At 28.7% G+C, this 24,553-nt stretch overlaps 1 protein-coding gene across 1 annotated transcript in view; it reads left to right on the forward strand.

Moving 5' to 3' along the window:
* LOC129960193 (AP-3 complex subunit delta-1-like) overlaps positions 1-24,553 on the forward strand; it is a 95,962-nt gene that overhangs the window by 17,255 nt on the left and 54,154 nt on the right. Inside the window, exons 2-7 of the mRNA XM_056073414.1 lie at positions 12,595-12,690; positions 13,470-13,550; positions 14,696-14,776; positions 16,527-16,634; positions 17,478-17,607; positions 18,723-18,862. Of these exons, the coding sequence (XP_055929389.1) occupies positions 12,595-12,690; positions 13,470-13,550; positions 14,696-14,776; positions 16,527-16,634; positions 17,478-17,607; positions 18,723-18,862 (636 nt within the window). The remainder of the gene's footprint in view (positions 1-12,594; positions 12,691-13,469; positions 13,551-14,695; positions 14,777-16,526; positions 16,635-17,477; positions 17,608-18,722; positions 18,863-24,553) is intronic.

Raw genomic sequence — 24,553 nt, forward strand, 5'->3', positions numbered from 1 at the left:
TTTTCACCGTTTCATTGCCTCCTGGAAGTTCGTCAATTAACATGCAACGTTTCTCCAAGTGGTCATTGATAGGTTTAAAATTATGAGATTCAAAGCTTCATAATTCTGCCAGGTTCGCGAAAATTAATGCTGTCTAAAATTTTCAATTAAATATTTATGTGCCTTGATCTCTTATTAACTTCTTAAAATAAAATAACTTCTTCTAACTTAATAACTTCTTAAATAAAAATAATTTTAAGCTTCAAATTTTGATAGTCACATAACTCTTATTATGAAGCCTCAAGATGTTTTGTTCATTGTACTATATATCTCTAATTTGCTGCCAGCTGCCGTAAGATTTAAATTTGAATTTGAAATGATAAAACTCCGATAAATACAACTTTTTTTTTTTTTTCTGAAACCAAACATTTTTTATAAAAATATAAATACAGACAAGCGAATCCTTCTGCATTGTAATCTTTTGTGTACTACAGAATATATATATATATGCAATTTATGCAATATTTAAAGGAATCATTCGATAAAAAATTTCTGATTCATCGTAAAATTCAGTTTTACCTTCAAAAAGATTTAAATTTGGTAAATAATATTTTATTTTAATCATTAAATGAACTTTTGAAAACAATTATGAAGTCTAAATTTTACAGTCCTTCGATCCTATAATTCATATCTATCAAAATTATCTTGATGATTTCAATCCTCTGTGATCAAGCCTGACCGAGTTATAAAGCTTTAAATATCATTATTTTAAGACAATTAACAATTTCATTATTTTAGACAATAATACGGCAAGCTCTAAATGCCATATTTTCTTCAAAGGCGATCGATGGAGAGGTCTAAAATCGTGCTGTTTTATTTTATAGAATAGAGGCATTCAAATTTTGATAATTGAAAGTTTTAATTGAAAAGGAGGAAATTTTTTGCATTTAAAATATTAGCGTCTCAAGAATATTTTATTAAATATGACTCTAAGAACAGAGGATCTGCATAAAAATTTAATATTTATAATTAGTGATTTAAACTGTATAAAATATAATTAATTTCATTTAGTCTATTTTTCATTAGATATATACGCTAATTAAAAAAGTTTGAAAATTAGCTGTTGTGCGCAGATTAGAATTGATATTCTGTATACATTAAACTGCATATACCTTAAATAAAACTGAATTAATATAAATATTTTAAAACGTCAAAGAAAACTTTCTCTCACATTCCATTTTTTAGAAAATATTGCATTTCAAATTTATTTCATTTCATGTAAACAGGTACTGAACATTATACTTTCTTATACTTTAAAAAATGTTGGTAAATTTGTAAAATTTAACTTAATCTTTCAGTTTGAGTTTTTGTCAACGTGATTCGTATTTTTTGAACTTTGACTTGATGTAAAAATCATTTTTGTGCGATAATATTTTTGGAAGTTATAAACACCGAAAAAAAAACACCCCGAAATTTCGCTTAATTTTTAATTAATTAAAATTCTAATTAAAAATTCAAAACAATCGCTCCGAAATGCATATTCCCGACCTCTAAGGTACACATGTGCCAAATTTGGTAGCTGTAGCGTCACACACACACACACACACACACACACACACACACACACACACACACACACACACACACACACACACACACACACACACACACACACACACACACACACACACACACACACACACACACACACTTTGGAGGGTGGGAATGTACACCTAGCAGCTATATGTATATATATTTTGAAATTTTGATTAATTAACGATTAAGTGAAAATTTGCCGTTTTTCCGCTATAACTTCGAAAATATCTCAGTACAAAAATGGTTTTTACATCATTTTAAAATTCAAAATTCTTTTCAATCATAAGTGTTTTTACTGTGTAAATGTTTTTTCTATATATTTAATAAATTTTTTAAAAAATGTCTTAAGCATATTTTACAACAAAAAGACAGAGATACTTGAGGATTCTGAATGAATATTAAACGTATCACGAATGATAATACGAAGAAAGAAATTAAAAATTCTGGAAGATTAAAGATGCAGATATATTTTCGATTTTTTAAAATATAATCCGAGTTACTATCATCCTGTTCTAAACGAATTACTTCCGGTTCATAATTCTTAAAATATTACAAAAATAATTTTTACAACATCTTAAAATTTTAAATTTTTTTTTCCTTAATACCAATTTTTAACATCTTTTATTTTTAATCAATTTTTTAAAAAATATTTTAAGAATATTTCCCAACAATATATTTGACAAAGAATAAAAAAAACTTTTACCTGCACGAGCACTTTATATTTGCTTGAAGGGGGGGGGGAAGCTTTTATCATTGTATTGTCAGCATACCGATAAAAGATTTAATCTTCACTGCAAACTAAACCTAGAGAAATGTAATATTTAGCACGTCTGTCTGAATTAAATAAAAAAACATGATATTTTTCAAAAAAAAAAAAAAAAATGAAACGAAGAGGTTTTGCGACTCTTAAAATATCTGCATTATTTATTCAATAATTCTGTGTTACTTAAAAAAAATACATGGTTTTATATACACAGTATACCAGAGTTAATCGGAGCTCAGTAGCCAATTTCTGAACTATGTGGAATAGGCATACGCATCTAATCAGGAAAATAATCTACTGAATGAAGTAAATCATTGTTTTATGTAGTTTGAATCAGTAAATGTTCTGATAAATGTTATATTTTTATACCTTCGTTCCTATGAGTCGTATTTAGTGAAGTATTCTTGACACGTTTTAAATAGAAAGAGCGGTCCACTTTATTGCAATTGAAACTTAGTGAGTTTTGAAAATTTGAATATTACTATCTTATAAAAACGGGCGATTTTTAGACCACTCCATTGACCGTCTCAAAGAAGATACGCAAATCATCGCCCGGAGTTTTTCCAAGGTTGATTGGCTTAAAATTATGAAAATGTTGTCATAAAATAGTGATTCAAAACTTCAGGACTTGGTCAGATTTGATCGCAAAAGATGGAAACGCTTCATTTCATTCATTTATTTAAAACTTGGAGTGTCAAGAATATTTCGCTGAATATAATTCCTCATGATCAAAGGACTATATAAAATTTAACTTCTTGATTTTTTTTTTTGAAAAATACATTTGACTGAAACAAAATGAAATATTATTTACTTCATTTAAATACTTTTGAAAGTAAAATTTGAGAACATGCTGATTTAATCCAGTTTTAGATTTTTTTCTTGGCCCAGATTAATTTGCGTTTTGTTTGTACTAACATTAAAAAAAAAAAAAAATGGCAAAAATTCTTTAAATGCGTGGGAATTTTCAGGTTGGTATAATTTTAGAAATTGTTTATTAGCGTGTTGCACAAATGTTATTTGATCAAGTGACATTTGGAATGCAATTTTGATTGCCTATTTTTCACCTTGTCTAATGTTGGTGAAAATATCAGAATCCTGTTTACTACGTTTTTATATTCTATTCTTATTAAACTTTTGTCTTGCATATTTTTTTAAAAAAAATTATCTTCAAAAAATAAAAAACGAAAAAACTTTTTAAGAAACCGGTTTAAAAAAGGCTTTAAAAAGCTCATTCCGGTATCAAACTTCCGTTTTGTTTTAATTGTTCGCGGATATGAATGCCGTTGCATTTACTTTCATTAGATAAAAAAAAAAAAAAAAAAAAAAAATGTTCTAACATTCAGTTATCCATTTCAGTGTAAAAATATATTGCCTCTTTACCTCTGAAGCCCTTCAAAATGTTAACTGTCTGTAAACGTGTTCAAATGAGATGCTCTTTAAGAATAGTTATTACCTAGACAAGAGAAAAAAAAATTGTTTATGTAAATCATAAAAAGCGAATTTCAGTTTTGCTTAAATATTTAGTTCTGATACAATAGGATTTTTCGCCTATCTTTAGCCTATATTTTTTTAAATAATCCATTTAATTATTGAGAATTTGATAACTTTAAGATCAGACTTGCATTTAAATAAAACATAACATATATACTTATAATCTGTTTTTATTGTGAAAATTTGTAATATATTGGCGATTTTAAAAAGTTGACATTGCATTTGAGGTTTTTTTTTATAGCTTACTTGTGAAAATGGAGGGAGCCATTCTATAAAATTGTAGATAATTATTTTCTTAAAAGAGCATAGCATTGAAATGCTACATCTTTTAAATCCAAAACATTTTTGTTTTCTGACTTTTTTTGTTTAATCGAATTGATTTTACTCGGGGCAAGTTTACTCATTTTTAATATTTTTTTTAAAACTTGCCTTTTTCATTATTTGAAATTTGAAATATGCATTCAGAATTCGTAACTTTACGGTATATGTATTTTCGATGATGAAAATTAAATCACGAAAAAGTGGATTCGTATGAAAAATCTCCCCCCCCCCCTTTTTTTTTGACTGCTGAAGATCATATTAAAAAAAAAAAAAAAAGATTCCTCATGAATTTCTAATAACGATTATGCTATTTTTGTAGATCGAGAGATCATTTAGTTCTTAATATTACAGAGGGTTATCAGAATAATGGAAACACCTTAGTTTCCATTATTTTCATATAAAAAATTATATTTAGTTATAAAAAATCCTTTATTATTACGGTGTATGACGTCTTTGGCTTGTAATACAGCTGATTCATACAAGTGTTGAATAGTATTTGGAGGATTATTGTACCATTCTGCCTTGAGATATTGTGAAAGTTCTGAGAGAGATGCCGGTGGAGGATATCGATTCTGTATTGAATGCTCTAAAATAGACCATAACGGTTCAGTTATATTGAGGTTGGATGACTGTGTGGGCCAAGGCAGATGTTAAACTTCATCCTTGTATTCATCAAACCATGATTGAACAAGTCTCGCATCATGGATAGGTGCATTATCATCCTGGAAAATTCCATCTCTTGTAGGAAACCAAGTTCGCATGATGGGATGGATCTGGTCAACTAAAATTTCTCTATACTTCTCCAAAGTGATCCTTTCTTTCAGGGTTACGATTGGACCTGCAGAAAACCACGACATAGCTGCCCATACCATGACAGACCCACCTCCATGCTTGACAGTTGGAAGGATTTAATCACGATTAGGGATTGCAATATCGGAACAAAATTTCAATACCGGTATTCGGTATTTTTTAGATCTTAATACCGGTATTAGAAATTTTAGAAAAAGAAAACACAAGTGTTTCTTTGTTTTATTTGCCAGTTTTATTAGAAAGGGTAAATATCACAAAAAAATAATTTGTAACTTATAAATTATAACAATATATAAAGAATCACAAAAAAGTAAAGGAACAACTTATTTATTTAAATCACAAAAAATTGTAAATATCACTATTCAGTCTGTGGCACTAATATAAATTTTTGAAATGTGATCTTAAAAAACATAATGTATCAATTGTACTGTCATTAAGCCTGAAAAGTAATTGTGTAAAAATTACTAGCTGTCGAAAACGCTCTTTTGGCATCTACGATAGTTAGTGGTACTGTTAGCAATGCGCGATATACTTTTTCCAAGTATTTACCTCTAAATCCTTCATCTTCGAATAAATCGATTTCTTATCGTATGGTTTTGGATATAGCTGATTTCTGTGTTGTATTTTGGTTCGTTTTCTTTGGTTTATCGCTAATTCTAATTTTTGTTCAAGAGACAATTCCTTTTCACTATCGACATTAGTGTCATCATAATCTTCGATAACTGAACCGAATTCTTCTGAATGTTGATAGGTTTGTGGGTAAAAAATTTTAAAAAAATTTACTATAAACTTAATCAGATTTGAATTGGTTATTTTCTTTTTCATTTTCATTTTTAAAATCATTATAATTATGTAAATACCATAAGACATTTTCTATTTCTGTATGCCTTTCTTCTGTGCGATTTTTCAATGTAATATATAATCTTCAGATAGTGATGTGTGCAGTTCTAGTGTATTGTGTGCTGTTAGGAGTAAACGGTTCCAACGTGTTTTAAAATCTAATATTAACAAATATTCTGTTTTATTTTCAGTTAGTATGTATTTTAGTAATATGTCGTCTTTTATAGGGGAACGTTTAAATATCTTAACAATTTTTCAAACTTTATAAATTATAGGAAGCAATTCTTGATAGGTTAATATTTCATCCTCATTAGCAATATCTTCTTCAACAATTACATTGTCATTATCTTCATTGTTAATATCACTCTCACTCTTACTCTTTTCAAAGTTGGAATCCGAAGTTTCTATATCCACAGTATTTGGATTCTTCTGCTCTTTATTTTTTTGGTATAATACATCTATTACTCCTAACTGAATTCCATGAGCATAGCATAATTGCTGATTTGCATCAATCAACTTTCCATCTTTTTTCATAACTGTTGCTCCATCAGTCATTATGGATCTTCTTACAGGGATAATCCATGTTTCTCTAATTTAGATTTAAGCAATTAAGCCATTAATTAGTTAATTTCGCCGTTAGAGAGACATAAAAACAAAAACGTATACTATTTTGCTATGTTGGCGATCCCTGAACATACAGTGGAGACAATTTTAAAAATTTCTAGCAAATACCGAAAAACCTGTATTTAAACTTGTGAATACCGGTATTACAAAATTGTACAAATGGCTCAAAATACCGGTATTCGGTATACCGGTATTGCAATCCCTAATCACGATCATATGCTTGTGCAGATGTCCGCCAAACGTGCACCCGTCCTGTTATAGGGAAAAGTGTGAAACACGATTCGTCAGACCATATTACTTTCTTCCACTTATCGACCAGGTTTTGTGAGTGTGACGTCTCTGTAGACAATGTTTACCATTAACTTCTGTGACAAATGGCTTGGGAATTGATGCTCTGCCATAAATCTTTTGTTTAAGAAGGTGCCTTGTAACTGTAATCACTGACACATGAGAATCCAGATGGGTATTGAGCTCTGCGGTCACTTTTGCTGCAGTTGTTTGCTTTTTAGATATTACAATCTGTTTCATTACCCATCGGTCTCTTTCACTGAGCTTCTCTTTCCGCCCACTGTTTTGCTTTGCCTTGCCGAGCTTGTCTTGCCACGCTGTGTGTATTCTGTCAGGAGTTTAAGCATCGTATCTCTAGAAACGCCTAAAATTTGCAATGTTTCGGTCACACTTGCTCCAGCTAGACGGGCTCCTACAATTTGCCTCTTTGAAAATATGAGAGGTCCGACATTTTACGCTTTTGAAAAAAATCCTAGAATTACAGAACTTCATTAAAGCTAACACATAGTACCAGAATATATACATTGCTATTTATAAAAAAAAACAAGAAAACTGGTGGCTAATTTTTATATTTTAATGCTTACGAAGAGCATTCAAAAATGTCACTTTTATTCACAGGTGTTTCCATTATTTTGATAACCACCTGTACATGGGTAAAAAAAATATTCCTTCAAACAAATTAACGAATTATACTCGAATAAGATAAATATTTAAATAATAAAGGCAATTTAATGCTGAAATTTGTATTCTTCTGCTTAAATAGTAATGAAAAATAGTATTCATACAAAAATGCCCATTATTTATAGTTTGTCCAGTCGGATTTTTCGAAATGTTAAAAGCATTAGCATTCTCTTGCGACTATCAAATTACACGAAAATATGAACAAAAGGACAGGCAGAATTTCCTTTGATGGATTTTGAAAAATTTGATACAAATTTTCAATTTTGATATTAAGATCTTTTAATCTTTTAGCTGATTAAATTTTTGAACTGTGTTCAAAAATCGAACACACGAGGACAGACAAACACAATTCGTGAGTGTTTTTTTTTTCCCTCCCGAGTAGAGTTTAGAAATGTTGAAATTTGAACTACAGAATTGTCTGCGAATACATGAACCGTCTCAGTAAATAGTGTTAAAAAATCCTTGTGCTACACGATAGCTATACAGTCAAGTTTTGACCCGGAATTGTCGGGGATCCCTTGATAGGTCATATTTGTTAAGAGAGAAGGAATATTTTGGGAAGAAGTTTTACCTTTCGGATGAAAGACGAATCCAGCAGTTGCTGTAGCAGGCAATGTGTTTTCAAAATAATAGGTCCATTGCCAACTTCATTCATGATGCAATAAAATTGGACATACTGTCAGCAATAAAATTGGACATACTGATATCGATGGTGGGAACTTAATATTACCATAAATAAACCAAAACGATTGCCACATCTATCATGACTTGATTACTTTTTCTGACCTTTGAAAGTTTTGGTATACAAAAAGTCATTGATTGTGAGGGGAATATTATTGCACTCATCTTTGTATTTGCCGTAGCTGCCCAAAATATGCCAGGAACCTTAGAAATGCCCATGGTCAACGACATGAGGCATATTATATAACTCTAGCGACTGTTTGTTTCTTACATCTATCTGTTATTCATAAAATGTGCGTTCATTTACTTTGCTTTATTTTGATTATTCTCTCTGTGATAGCATGTGGTGATACGCTTCCGACGCTACTTTGCTATATTATCCCGGTTGGTATTTGAAACATTTACTCAATCTAGAAATTTGCACATTCGGTAATGAAATATCCCATTCCTATTGATTGCAAAGAGACTTAAATTTTACAGTTTCAAAGGTTCTTCAGAATTTGAAATTCTTTATTGAATTATTTTCGAAGTAGTTGTGTATTTAGCCAATGCTCTTTTTGCTGATAGTAATTGACTGACAGGCTCTAGTCTTGATTCCATTAAAGATGCATCTATGATTTAAATCTGGTCTAACTTGAAAGTCTCAGTCCTTGACTTATTAGATGCCAAGATTAAATTTTTCGTTGGGATTGTCGTGCTTAAGATAAACTGTTAAATAGATGTGATCCGCGATTTCTTTTTGTGACTCATAACTTTGGTGTTAATTTTTAATTATCGATGAGTATTAAAACTGCTGATGTGTAGCTACCTATACTTTTTTCACTCGCGACCCTATTTTCGACAGAAAAGCTATGAATCAAAATTTTGTAATAAATAGAATACGGATAATAAATAGGAAGTAGAATACCAGAAAATAAACTTAATTTAAAATGGCTAATCGGTAAATTTTGATGAAATGTTTCTAGATTGTGTTCTGTGACTCTTTTTACGTGCATAAATTCATGAATCAGAAATAGCGTACTGTAAGTTTTCGTTTTCATAATATTGCTCTAAGCGATCCCACCTGAATATCGTCTCCAACAGTTTAACTCAATTCTCATAAATAAAAATCGGTATATTCAGACCAACATTATACCTGTTGCCTTAATATGTATTTCACTGGCATAAAAAAGAAAGAAAAAAAAAAGAATGAACCAAATTAGTCAAATCTATACCTGATATCGTTTTCTATTGCTATTCAATTATATAAATTCGGTGTGGACATGACTGATCGAACATAGCATGAAATCCAAATTTCTCAAATGGGCTGTTCTATTTTTCAATATTCACGATTTGGTTGGCACAAATGTCGGAATTTTGTTAAGGAAACTGTACAAGACAGGAAATATACCGAGACAATGTTTTCCTTCAGCTAGCAGAACAATTTGTTGCTGAGTATTGAGAAACCCTGGAAGGAAAAATATTGATGATACAATCTGTTAAGATAGTATTCGAATCCTGCATGTTACTCTATAGCTTGTTATAGCCTATTAAAATTGAAACTTTCTATCATCCTATTAAAATGATCTCTAAAGGCGCATTTAACTTTTGTTTATGCAGGAATCGTTTCCATATTAAAATTTGTCTCAACTCAGTTTTTCCCCAAAATATATAACAAATTTGGAATTCGATTTTTCCACAGTAAATTGGCTCGAATACATTATAATAATGGAAAACATTTCCATTTTAAAGAAACGAAAACTGAATTATGAGCAGTTGAAATTTAGACTTCATAATATTAAATAATGTCTATAAAAGATCTTTTAATGTCTATAAAAAATAACCGAATACACTATAAAAAAATAACCGATATAACCGAACAAAGACAACTTAAAGATCCTCGTTACGAATATTATAATTCTTTCATTTATTTTGATTTGATTCTTGTTTGTAAAGATGGATTTTTTTTATTCGATTTTTCAGACTCTTCTCACTACGCTTGTCTTTACAAATTTTGTTCACTTTTGTGTTCTTAGTGGCAATATAGTATTTTAATAATTTCAGAATTCTTAATTACCGATTGTTTTCTATGCAAAATGGACGACGTGATTATAAATTTGTGAAAAAGTGAATACTAGATTTCAGCATATTTATAATAATAAATTATATTAAAATTATATTACTTTTTAGTCTTTCATTTGTATGTAATACAATTGAAAATAAAAAAAAAATCTACTTTATAGAATACTAATAAATGCGTTTTTAAAAACTGTTCTGTTTTAATTTAGAACCTTTAAATATTAGTATGTGCAAGTTATTTTAAAATTGTCTGATAATAAGCTAGATTAAGAAAAAAAAGGGGGGGGCGGATGAACTATTGAATAGTTCAGCTGTAAATCATAAAAACGATGACCCCAAACTTAAATTTTCGAAAGGATTAGTCATGTAAACGAAAGAGGAGGGGGCACAATATGCATACTCCAGGGAAAGAGCTCATAACCTGCTGATCAGAGCATTGCCTCTTTACTGATTAAGCCATTTAGTTGTAATATCAAGGTTATGTAAGGATAGTACATTTTTTTAATCTCTATATTTATTGAAATTTCAGTGGCAGTTATTAATTCAACATCTTGCAATGGAAATTTACGTTTTGTATTTAGATTTCCTTCAACTGCGAAAATTAAAAATTTTTAATGATGAATGAGACATCTGATAAACCGTGGAAACTCAAGGTGGAATTTTGACTGGAAAAGTGAGATATAATTTCATCACAAAAAAACTCCAGTAAATATTTTGCCTTTAACAAATTAAATTCATGAGGGCAGAGCCAGGCCAGGCTGGGTAGGTGCGACCGTACAAGGCACTGCTTGATTGACTGATTTTGTAAAAGAAAATTGTTCCCCCCTGCCCTTTTTTAAAAATCCGAATGCATATAATTTGAATACAATTCGGGCACTCTTCAGTTTCCACAGGAACGATTCAATTTTTTACGAACATAAGACTTTTTTAAGTACATAAGGTTTTTTGCTAGCTGATTGAAGACGATCTTAACAAGTTAATGCCGTGTGACACGTCGGCTCTTCACATTTATCTAACTAGTTCAGCCCTCCAATTTTATTAAAAAAAAACTCCTTCTCTACCACAGTTAACAAAGAACGGGTCATCTAATTAGATAGATTATTCGAATCATAGAACTGAATCATGACAGGAGCATGTTAATTGTTGTAAAAACTTAAATGCAACTTTGCATGACTTAATGATCCATTGACGAGTTTTGCCTTCCAGAATCTACTATAATATTCCGCAGTTACTTAAATATTACAATATTTATTTAAAAATAGTTTATTTGAACTTTATATTAATTTATTTCTGTTCTAAAAATTATATTGGCCTTGCCAATTACCGTAATCTCTGCACAAATATCTTGACTAAAGATTGAAAATAAATATTTTGACTAAGATATAATTCAAACTATTTATTGTTTTCAAACGTTAGTGACGAACGATTTATCTTATTACTACCAATTTTGTCCGTTAGATCCGAATGAGTTAAAAAAATTAAATCATTTATATATTGTCAATGAATTTGTTATAAAACATGCTAGGAAAAGAAGCAAAATTTGCGGATTGTAACTTAATTCTAAAAATTTACTTAACAAATTATATTTAATAAGTCTTATTAAGCTATAATTTTTGTTAATGGATTTACTAGCGATTATTTGCGTGATTAAATGTTAACTTTATAAAACTTATTTATTATCAGACATCTGTAATCCTTACAAGACCAGTCTTTGCAATGTAATAAATATTAAAACATAATAAATTTTATTTATGAAATTTGTTTCAAAGTCCCGCTATCCAGCTTTACACTAGAACCTTTTTTTATTTGGGACTGCCTTTCTTGATAGATTAGATTATAGAAACAAAATAATTCTATGCATCTAATAAAATATCCAAAAAACTTCGTCTTGTAGCATGGAATTTCGTAATTGCGAGTGCAATATATAAGCTACTTTACAGAAGTGAAGAAAAAGTCTGTCAGAAAGAATGTTGGAATTGATAATATCTGGAAATAACGTTTTATTCGTTGCTGTGCCTGCAAATAATTACTTCCTTTAATGAAGCGTGTAGCTAGTTTTCAAACTAAATGAAGCAACTGAAAACAAATTATATGTATATCAGCAATCAATGAAATACTCTTCTTAAAAATAATTCATATTAATGTGTTTTAGCTTTTCATTCGTAAATTTTTATTGTTCGTAAGGCCTTTTGAAACTATGTCAATTGTTAAAATATTTTTTTAAAAAAAAAGATGCTAACCTTTTTGCAGTTTTATGAATTGTAATATAATTAAATGAAAGTTTTTCTCCCAATTATTACTGCGTTCTAATTTTGATGAATTTGTCAAATATTGTAGTTCATTTCATATGTGATCATTTGCCTTTGAGACAATTTTTGTTTCATTAGAAATATTTTTTTTTCAGTCATACCATGATAAACAGCCAGTTCTATGCTTATTTATTTATACTATTTTTTTTTCAGACAAAATATATTGCACAATGTATCGAAGAAATAAAAGAAGAATTGCGCCAAGAAAATATATCTGTCAAATCAAATGCAGTGGCAAAACTAACTTATGTAAGTCTATTTCATATTAATTTTTGTATTATTTCTTATTTTTCATAGCATATTTAATGCTCTAAACAGTGTCTTTCTACAGAGCGAACTTTGTAAATGCTGTGTTGTTCTCGCTTCATGTAAATAACATTTGAGGAAAGAAGTGGGTGGGGAGTGTACTTTTTTCATATCCAGAGTGTTATACTTTTTTAATGTGAAATATGCACACAGATTTTTATTTTAAATCATTGAACAAAAAATATATTATTTAATAGCACAAAATCTTGAAATTTTGAATTTTTATTTTATCAGATTTGTCTTCTAGCTATTTGAACTAGCTATCCTACATGGTTATAGTGTTGTTTGTAGAGAAGTGTATTAATAGAATGCTGCTAGTTTTAAAACTTTGAAAGTGCTTTTTATTCTTTTTACTACAAAATATTTTAACTGTATGCAGAATTTCCCTCATAAATTTTTCTAATTTTATATTCGGCTTATTTTGATATGCAAGTAAGACATTCTTGAGAGGTTCCAAGATTATGCATTATTATAATAAAGAAAAAAATTAGAATGCAAAGACATTAAAAGTATTTTTATTTTTTATGGAATGTTTTTTACATTCTAAGAGTAAAATTTTTAATTTCTCTTTTGAAAAATATATATATATATATATATATATATTTAACTTTCATAAGAATTAAAAAAGAAAACTTACATTTTTAGATTTTTTTTTTTTTTTTTTTTGATGAAATTCGTTTAGTAGAGCCCTGCTTTCATATTTGTTCATTTTTTTTCTACAGCTTCAGATGCTCGGATATGACATTAGTTGGGCAGCTTTCAACATCATTGAAGTAATGAGTTCTACCAAATTTACATTTAAGGTAGTATGAAAAGTTTTTCGCTTTCTTTGCATAGCTACTTATTTTTTCAATAAGCAGTAAACTATAAAATATTCTTTGTATAAAAAATGTTTTAGAATCTCTTCAAAATATACAATTTATCTAGTTGAAATTTTTTTTTTTAAAAAGCTAGAATAAATTTTGAATTTTTTTTTATTGGTAGCATATTTTTAATATATGTTTCATTCATGAATATTAGTTCATTATTTACTATACTAGATATTTTTTTTGTATGGCCGTGTGCTTTATATGGTTCCAAAAGTAAAGAGGGTCAGACATCATTCTCTATCTGTCCACAGTTCAGAAATTTTATCTGTCACAAAATAGCTTTTTTATTGCTTATTAAAAAAAAAAAAGTAACTAGAAATGCACGATTATAATATAACACTAAAATATAACTTAACTATGCTAAAATAATTATCAGGGTTTTTTTGTCTGTCTGAATTGTGTATTAAATTTTGTTTAAACCATTTGCTTAAAATTCTGAATTGATATATTAGTATGGCCCAGTTAAAATTTTTCATTTTTCTGCCTGCACTTCCATATTTATGAAGTTGCAATTTTTTAGCAAATGTTCCTGTGAATTTCATTTAAAATTAATTTCTTATTTCAAAATTCCAAAAATGTAATGAATTAATATGAAATTTTTGAAATATATTTCCTAAATTCTCAATGAATTTCAATTTTGGAAGTGCAACACTAAATTTGTAATTTAGGGAAGTTTTTGATCATGAAAGATAAGTATCGAGATAATGCAAAATTAAGAAATTCCAGATATAACTCAGTGTTTTGATAAACATAAATATTTGGAACTAGTTTGCAGCATTTGTCTTGTTACAATACTTTTGTTTAGTTAGTTTTATTTTTTATTTGGCATTTTTGCCTTTAATGTACTGAATGTTAAACATTAAATCATTTGTTGTAACTTTCATTCAAAATTACATATTTTGAAATGAGAACATTTTGCCAGATTTGTTTTTAAAAGCTGTGGGAACTAAATTTTGTTAATTCTGCATTATCTAGATGAATTTTGAAATAATTCGTGTATTATAGATAAGTTTTCATACTTTTGTTTCCTTTCTTTCCTTTTTTACTAATAACATATGATGTTTATATGTGTTATGTAGAGGATTGGATACTTGGCTGCTTCTCAGAGCTTCCATGAAGATACTGAAGTTCTTATGCTCACTACCAATATGATAAGAAAGGTAGGATTACTAATTTTTGTGCATGAGTTCAATTAAAATATCTATCTTGCAAAAAAAAAAAAAAAAAAAAAAAAAAAAGAATGTCTTTTCATTGTACAAATGCTTGCTTTGGAACTGCTGTTTCATGTTAAAGAGAAGTTTCGTTTAATTTAAATTTCACTTTTTAAATATTAATGTTACTCTTTTAAAACCATGTATTAATTCTTCCCAAATAAACTTCATACTGTTTTGATCTATTTTTAACGAATTTATATAATTTTCTCTATCTTTTAAAGTATTGGAAGAAATGTCAAATTATTCATTTGTTTACATTCATTGTAAAAAAATTGTTTTTTTCATGTAATTTCACAATTCTGTGAATAAACTAGCACTTTCATTGAGAGAGCTTGAAGTTATAGAATTCTCGATTGTAAATTTCGAAATTCATTTTTGCATTTTCTAGAATCTGACGAGCTCATTTGAAAGTAGCATAAATCATGTTGAGAAAATATGATTGCTTTTTAATCAAGAATGATAAAGCACGACCTTGAAATTAATTGTAGAGCTACATCCCTCAACATTTTATAGTTTTTTTTTTTTTCTGTACATTTATTCCAATACTATATATTTTCCATGCATATTATAACTGAATCAAGTGAATTTATCTGGGAAGGAAGGAATGAGGTTTGTTTTCCGGCGTATGCTCCTGAACGGATTCTTAGCTTGTGCCGGGTTCACAAAAATCATTTATCTGGGCATAGCAACCTTGATTTTTTAATATGTCTATTTTTGTATCAATATTCTTATCATTAATAAAATTTAGGTCTAAACTAAGGTTAAATCATTTACATTAAGGATTTAAATCATTTACATTGAATTTTTTTTTACTGGAAATTATTCAAGGAAATTATCAAAACGTCTATGTATATATTAAATATGATCATATAAAATTGAGACATTTTTTTAAATTCTGCCTTTAGTAACTTCATTGATTTTCAGAACAAGGTCTGCTAAATGCTAAAAACATTATTCATTAAAACTCAGTGTTTAAAAAAAGTGTAAGATATTAAAGTTATGGATGGAACTTGGTGTACTTGTGGAGGGGTCCCTAAATTCAGTCCTGTTTAACTTGAAGCAGCTAAAGGTGAAATTTAAAATTGTATAATAATGAGTTATAAACTAAAATTTTATAACTTATTGAAAAATCCATAAATAAATGAAATATATGATAGTACTTGTTAAAAAGAATCATGCTTAGATTTTTTTTTATTTCCAAGTAATAAATTTTACTATGGAATGTTTTATAAATATAGTTTCCATAAGCCCAGTATATCGAATTTTGGGATTTCTCAATAGATTTTTTATCTATATAGCATAATAGTATCTATAAGCATAATTGAATTTGTATAGATAATAAATGACAATCAATTTTTAACTCTTAAAATATATAATTTTGCTTTGTCATCTTTATTAAATTTAAAGATTATTAAATTGATCCAATTATGTATCGTTTCTAAATTGTCTTAAAAAAATGTGTTAAGATGTTTTTTTAATTGTTTGTAAAAAAAAAGTCCTATATTGCATGTGTGGTTTTGATAATTTTCTTACAGGTTGTAAGACCTTACATTTAAATAATGCAAAAAATATAACTCTAAATTTTATATGATGCAACTATACACTTTATTTCGATTTTTTTATACTGTTTGTGAACCTGAATTGCATTTGAAATTAGATTCTTGATCTTAAAAATGTTATGTTTCATCTCTTGCAGGATTTAAATAGTCAAAATATGTATGATGCTGGTACTGCTATGAGTGGCTTTGCTTGTTTTGTAACACCAGATCTTGCTCGAGATCTTGCAAATGATGTCATGACACTTGTAAGTTATAAAAATGTCAATTTATTGAATGTAGTATTAATATTTTCTTGCTAATTCTTCTTTAATGGTTTTTAACTACAAACGAATAATACAAGTTATAATTCGTAAATGTTTTATGGGAAATAAAAACTATTCACATGAACATACATACGCACAAATCCGTCATTGTCAAAACTAAGTATTTTATACCGAAAATATGTTATTATCATTGTAAAATATGCAATAGCTTATCCTAATGAACTAAATAACTTCTTTATGTTTCAAATATGCTAGGCAAAAAAAAAAAAAAAAAAAAAAAAAAAAACACACACACACACACACACACGTCAATTTAAAGTCATTAAGATTTAAATTGTATGTTATTAAGCTTGATTATTCACTACTTACATTTTCTTGTATTGCTTAAGTGGAAATATTTACATTTTCTTGGGCACAAAATTCATTTTATTTTATTGAAGAATAAGGAAGTACAAAGTAAATGTCATTTGTAAAGCAACAAAAACTATTATATACTGGTGCTTCTGTATATGATACTAATCTTATTTATCAAGGAGATTATATCAGTCTTCAAACCAGAAATAATCATTCAAATATGAACTAATTTCCATTTCAGGTTGTTGTACATAATTCCTATTTTTTATGGTACATTTACTCTAAAATTACGATTCAATTGTTTCTTTTAAGGTTAAATTCTGATTGCTTGTTGTATATATTCTTTTGATTTGTTGCATACTGCATTTAGCTTTGTGGTTCATTGAAGACTTTGAAAAGTAATATTTGATAATATTTTTCTCTTATTTTAAATATTTATTATTTTTAATGACTTTTTTTCTATTTTTTTAGCTATCGTCCACTAAGCCTTATTTGCGAAAAAAAGCTATTTTACTTATGTACAAAATATTTTTGAAGTTCCCAGAAGCATTGCGTCCTGCCTTCCCTCGTTTAAAAGAGAAATTAGAAGATCCTGATCCTGGTGATTGAGTTATTTTATTAATTTTTTTTACTTCTATATCTATTATATGTTGAAGTTGACTTGCAAAAAAATTGCCTTTTAAAACCTGAAATGTTAGAAATTAAAAACATGCTAAAAGAAATATTAATTAGTGTTATATTTATGGATGCTATTTGAAATGTGTGCATTCGATTTCAAAACTTGAGATTTTACTTAAACAGTAAAAATGACAAAGACCATTTTGTACCAAAACTGATGCACAGCTACTTTTTACTTATTACAAATGATATGTAGAGTTGTCAGAAATAATGAGTATATTGAAATAGCTGTAGCTAAGAAGACAGTAAAGTATTTATGCTGTAGTTTGGCGTGAGTGCGCCATGGCTTTTTTTTTTTTTTTTTGTCTACTGTCATCTTATATGTACTTTGTTAATTTATACTTATGAAATATTTTTACAAGTGTTTAGTGGATACATAATGCAGTTAATTCTTTCAATTGTAGATTAGGGTTTAATGAAATCCTTAATCTACAAGAGTGTCTTAAGCTGGGGGATCGTAGCAGAGAAGCAGGACTTTTCTCTTTTCTGAATCATCAGAAGTTAAAATTGTAGTCCATCTAGATCAACAGAGGGATTTACTTATACACGTTTAGAAATAAATCTGTCCATCGTTTGTTTTATGAAAGCGGAGAACCAAGGAATGATATATACTTTGAATTTAGAGATTACTGCCATAAGGGAAATGAGAATATAATGGTTATAACATATCCACCATATGCTTGCAAAGGTAAAACTCGTTGCGTAGTATCTCTGTCACTCGCAAGAAAGAGAATAACAGACTACGGATTCTGCTACATGAACAATAGTATAGATTAGTACATCGATTTCATTTATACAATAATAGAACAAAATTCCTCTCCCTCTGTAGACTGCTTTAGGGCAATGGCTTCAATTATTTAGTGCAGCTGCTTAACGCTAGGAAGCTTGAATATAAATGCTGTCTTTGGAACCAAAACTCGCGGGAAAAAGTAATGAAGACAAGGTGTACTAAAATTATGGACATTGTTTTAAAAAGTTAAGATTTTGTTAAATTTTTTTTTTATTTATAGTTTTATATTGAAGCTTTTTAATTTTAAGGTGTCCAGTCAGCTGCTGTTAATGTTATATGTGAGCTTGCTCGAAAAAATCCCAAGAATTATCTCTCCTTGGCTCCAGTGTTTTTCAAATTGATGACAAGTTCAACAAATAATTGGATGCTAATAAAAATTATAAAATTGGTAAGTTTACTATCATTAATTATGTCATGTCTATAATTCTTTTGCTAGCAATTCAAATAATATAATAATGGGATCAGACATTGAAATACTTTTTATATAAGCTTAGATTAATTTTTTCTCTTTTCATTTAATTCATAATTTTTTTGTTCGAATAATGTCTGCTTGTAAATTTTGGCCTAAAATGGGTTAACTTTTAAATCCCTGGTTAGACTGCTCTTTGGCAAATTTTGTTCATCCTGTGCGAAGGTCTATGAAATTAGGGTAACTTGATTGTCTTCTTCATTTTTACTAATTCGTCTCGAGTAGAGGTCTTTATTTGGCTGTAGAATTATTAAAAAGTAAACGTTTCAAATTCCTTTTAATTGAAACTGATTCGTTCAATGGATTGTTCATAAGCAATTTAAGTTTTAAATATTTCTAGAGCATGTGTTTTGGTTAATAGCAGGCTATATAGGCTACCTGTTTTACCAGTAGAATGAGCTATTGACAGTGGCAGTTGAATTAATTAATCTAGAGCTGCATAGTTAATTTTGTTATACATTTCTGCTAATCATATGGTAGTAATCGACGGTTTAATATTCTAAAGTTTGATTTGCATAATTGTGTTTGCTATGGAAGTTAAATTGGTAAAATATTCACTCCATTTAAATATTTGATATAAGAAATTAAGAAATTTTGTATTACAATAATGTTTTTAATTCTGATATATATTTTCTATTTGCTATTAGCATATAACATTAGTATTTTTTTAGTTCATTACTATACCATTAGTAAATGTTTTTTATTATTCTTTACCTTGACGATTTTTTAGAACAGCTCTTTTCATATATGATGATTTCAATAAGTGTCGAAGTCATATTTAATAAACTATATTCTTTAAAAAATTATGCAACTTAGGATTCTTCTAATATGTAATATGATAGGGCTATATTAAATTATAATTTTACAGTGCAGAAAATTTTTCTTTAAAATTTAGTAATTTACAGTGTATTTAATTATTTTATTGATAAACGAATTTTCTTGTTTAAAATAGTAAATTTATTGTGTAATTCTTGAAATTGTTTTGGTTTTCTGCAACTTTTCAAAAATGTTCTTATATGCATTACCTACATGCATACTGCTTTATACACGAGCTAAAAATTCTAAAAGAAAAATTAATACAATTTTATTGCTACTAAATCAGTCTATAATTTTATTAGTTACCAATATTTTGAAAAGTTTTGAGAAAAATTAATTAAGGTTCATGCAGCTCAAATTTTTAGAATAATACTGTATAAGTGTACAATGGAGTATAATATACAAAAAGATCAAAAAGGATTCTCCTTAAATCAGGCTAAAAATGAATTCGCTATTGAACTCCATTCACTCAACTTCAATACCATACGAATATCTGAGCTCAAATTTTCATCAGAATTGCCAATACCCTTTTTTCCTCATTAAAATTCAAGAAGGTATTAACTGCAAAAATAATTTTAATATCAACACTTTATGCTGCTGCAAAGTCAGTATAGAATCTTTTTGGAAGAAAAATAAAGTAATGTGTTATCAGTATGCTGGATTTTTCCTCAGCGTGGGAAAGCGCAGATGTAATCTGCGTTGTACTAAATTAAATGTAACACGCCGCATCTCCCTGTGGCTTCATAAAGAAAGAAAGGGGGGAAAACACCCTTGCCGGCATTAATTGTCAACAGATTGGACATCTGGATCTTGACGTGGTTACAAAGCAATATGAAAGAACAAGCCTTTCTCCCACCCACTCCAACAATAAAAATAAAAAATAAAATCTATGCACAAACTACTAAGAATTTTCTACCAAGAAACTGTACTGAAAAAATACAGCAAAACCGCCTAACCTGAACTTTATTATGCTTCAAGCGATACTGGAAGAAATCGAAATTATTTTTCAAAAATTCACTGGACTTTTAAAACTGCCAGATATACAAAAATACAGCTAATATTGAAGGGAAAAACTTATTCAAAAAGTTGTCATGGATTAATTTTCATCCGTAAGTCGCACCTCATTACTTTTATCATTGGGTGCCACTCTTTTCACCCGCTTTTTTTTTTTCTGTATCAGTTGCAGTCTTCGTTGAAATCTCCTTTTCGCTTTTGCAATCCTGTTGACATGTTTCCTTTTTACTCATGGCTTCTAGACATGATCCCTTCCTCATTCTCTGATTTTGCCGCTTATTTTATAATGTAAAATTCCTTTCCTTCTTTATCCCCCACTTCCTTTTTTTATATTTTATATCTGCCCCTTATTCACAATCTTCATTATTTTTGTCATATAATTCTTTGCCCGCATACCTTCAACTTTTTTAAATTATATTACCATATTATTCTGTTCTTACATTTGTTTTACCCAAGAGGGTAAGTACCCTGAATTCAAGCACCTCGCCTACCCTCCTGCAAATCGATAGGATGATTTTTTATTCCCGCAATGTAAGGAAGAAGACTTGTTAAGAAAAACACAGTTTGCTTAATCGATATTAGTCCTTAATTTGAATACAATAATAATAATATAAAAAATTCTTTTCTATGTCATCTTCGCTTGGTAGTTTACCATCAGGCCATAGTAAGGTTTAAGTATTGGCATTATGTATTGAACTAAGAGGAAAACGTTTTTTTGTCATTTGATTACTGTTACTTTGTTTTTCCATGTCATTTTCTTGAATACATATTTAAAAGGAAATAAAAAGAAATGATACAAAGAACTGATAGGCCATACAAGTTGTATACTGGAAGAAAGATTGATGGAATGTAAACCAATGCTGACATTTTAATAGTTTTGAAATTTTATGAATATACGATGTCATTACAGAAAAAGGGGCAGATACTTGATAAAGGAAGGAAAAGAAATACGAGTTTGATAGAAAGATTGTGTCTTGTGGGCAGAAGAAACTGACATGTATGTGTACAAGAAGAAATGAACCGACATCAATTTCAATTCAATGCAAAAACTGTTTCATAAAGACACCATTAATTTGGCCTAAATTTCGTGGCGAAGCCATTTTTCATTCTCAAAGGTTTCAAATGTTAAACTACTTAATACTTGTGTTAACTACTACACACCACCACATTGGAGTTAAGAGTTGGAATTCTTTTTTGGCAGTTAGGCTTTTAAAATTTTATCCTTAAGTTTAACGAAATCAAAATAGAAACACATTATGAAAATGTATGATCTAATTATCTGTGACATCAGAAGTTACATGTAGAATTAGGTTAATGAGAATGTAATTGCTCCAAAAGGATACATGAATGGTGTGCTCAGATGTAAGCTGAAGCTTTCTATAAATTATCTTGTGCAAAAAAAAAAAAAGGGGGGGGGAGGTGAGAAAAAAAAGTGAAGCATTTATATTTTCAAGGGGATAGAAATCCATGCAAAAGTACCTTCAAGATACTCATTGCATTCCTGATATAACTTGGAAATAGCCGACTTGAACAAAATCAAAAGTTTATGGTGTTGACTAAAGAGACTTTTTTTTTTTTTTTTTTAAATCGACAGTGACTCTATGTAGCACAGAATTTAAACAGTCCATAAACGATTAAAAATTTTGTACGAAATTGTTCAAATATGTCCTTCATCTTTGAGAGAATTTTGGAAGTCAATTTCTAAAAAGAAGCCATATAATTTGAAGTGAGAACATATTTTGATCTGTAACTTCTTTACCCTTAATCATATTGGTATATTAATCTTCGGCTTTAAACGGTAGGTCGTTGTTTTATTGCATAACAATGTTTAAAAAGAATTGTTTTTGAATTTTTAAATATGCTTTTCGGTTCTAATAAAAACGGGAGAGTTGCTAAATGGACTATTTACAATGTTTCATTGAGCTTCAGTGTTAGTTTTTAGTTATTTGAATAAAAATTCCCAAAACAGTTCAGAAATAGCATTCTCTTATTCTTTATATAATTTACTCCCTGCCATTCATACAAGAGTACAGAAATATAATAGTTTTAACTTTACAGCAAATTTCAAGAGGCCTGAAATAACATAGGAATTTATCATCCATGTATAACTGTTTGCTTAGCATCTGGTATAATGTACTTCTGTTAATCGTTGTTTGATAACTATAAATTTTTTTGGACTTTATACTTTTATATCTGCTAGATTTTTTTTCTGGAAATTTGTCTTTCTATTATTGTCAACTTTTGTTATTTGAAGAGTTATTAAATTTTTATTTCTGTTGTAATATTTAACTTGTGTAAATAAGCTACTAATATGAATGTTCTGTATTGCTTTTTTAATGCAGATGCGCATGAAAGTAACTGTTACAATCTAACGCATCGATATTATCGCATGATATACCTGGGAAAGCATTTTTAAGCATTATTTTATTATGAATGCATCATAGAATTTTTATTTGATAAATACAAAACTTTAAATTTTTCAAATATACTTAAATGCGAACATTTGACATACATTTATAGAGTTACATAATTTGGGAGGAAATTTTTCTGTCGTATTGAAGAAACTATTTGAATGTTAAATTTTCTTTCTCTTAGAAAGTTCTTGCTAATGTAATTTATTATTGTACTTAAATTGTAGTTTATTAGGAAGTTGATGCTTTTTTTTATGTATTAGCGATTTTTTTTTAAATTGTAGTATTGCAGTATGCATGTCGGTATTTTAATGTTAGGTTGAAGATTCATAATAAACAGATAATGACAGACTTGCGATAATTGCATGACATGCCAATAAGAAATAGCACCAGTTTTAAGCCTCTTTTAAAGCCTAATAATATAAATCGTCAATTCTGTTTTGCTACTTAAATTTATGACTATTCTATGTAGTTCTCTTAAATGACTTTAGTTTTTTAATTGCTATTCCGTTTATCTTTTTTGATGTACATAAGTAATATGCTTGAATTTCAGTTTTCATTAACGATTTAATTTTTTGCATAATGTTTTGAACTCTGATCCTGAAATCTAAAATTTAGCTTTAACACTGATTTTCAGTTTTTGCATCGTTAAATTAATGTGCTGTTCCATTATTACTAATATATTCGATTTTAGTTTGCGTAAATAAATGCATGTTTTGCTAATCCTTTTGCTCTGGGCATGAGTGAATGTTGTTTCCATTCCACTCTCCTCAGTCATTCTCTCCCTCTTCCAGTTTGCTGTTCTGACCTACATTGAACCCAGACTGGGTCGAAAATTGAGTCAGCCTCTCATTAATATAATTCGCAGGTAATAAATGTCTTTCCAGTGAAATCCTTTTCTAATCTCCTTTAACTTTCACTCTTCTGAGGATCATTTTTTATTTTAATAATGAAACCTTATTGTATGATTGTTTTCATGAATTAAAAAAAAATGTTCTATCTTTGTGTGATTATTTTATCTTCCTTTCTTTTTGTTTCATGACAGCTCTTAATTTTAGCAATGAACTTAATTCGACTTTCCTTTATTACCTGCACTTAAGCATTGAAAAAAGCCTTTTGCGCAACTTTTATTTTGCATAATTGTTTAAATGCATTTTGCTTTGTGTATTGATGTATATATATTGGGATGACATTTTGCTGCACATATTATGTCTTTGGCTGTTTTTATTTAGTTTGCATTCATTTTGTGCTAACCTTTATAATACCTATGCCCCCCCTGTGAAGTTTGACTAACTTTTTTGTACTAGTCTCAAACTATTAGGATATTTTGTTCTTCTCTATCCAGTCGGGTTCACAGTTTAGTAAAAGC

The sequence above is a fragment of the Argiope bruennichi genome, chromosome X2, assembly GCF_947563725.1.
Source record: "Argiope bruennichi chromosome X2, qqArgBrue1.1, whole genome shotgun sequence".
In the NCBI taxonomy this organism is placed as follows: Eukaryota; Metazoa; Arthropoda; class Arachnida; order Araneae; family Araneidae; genus Argiope; species Argiope bruennichi.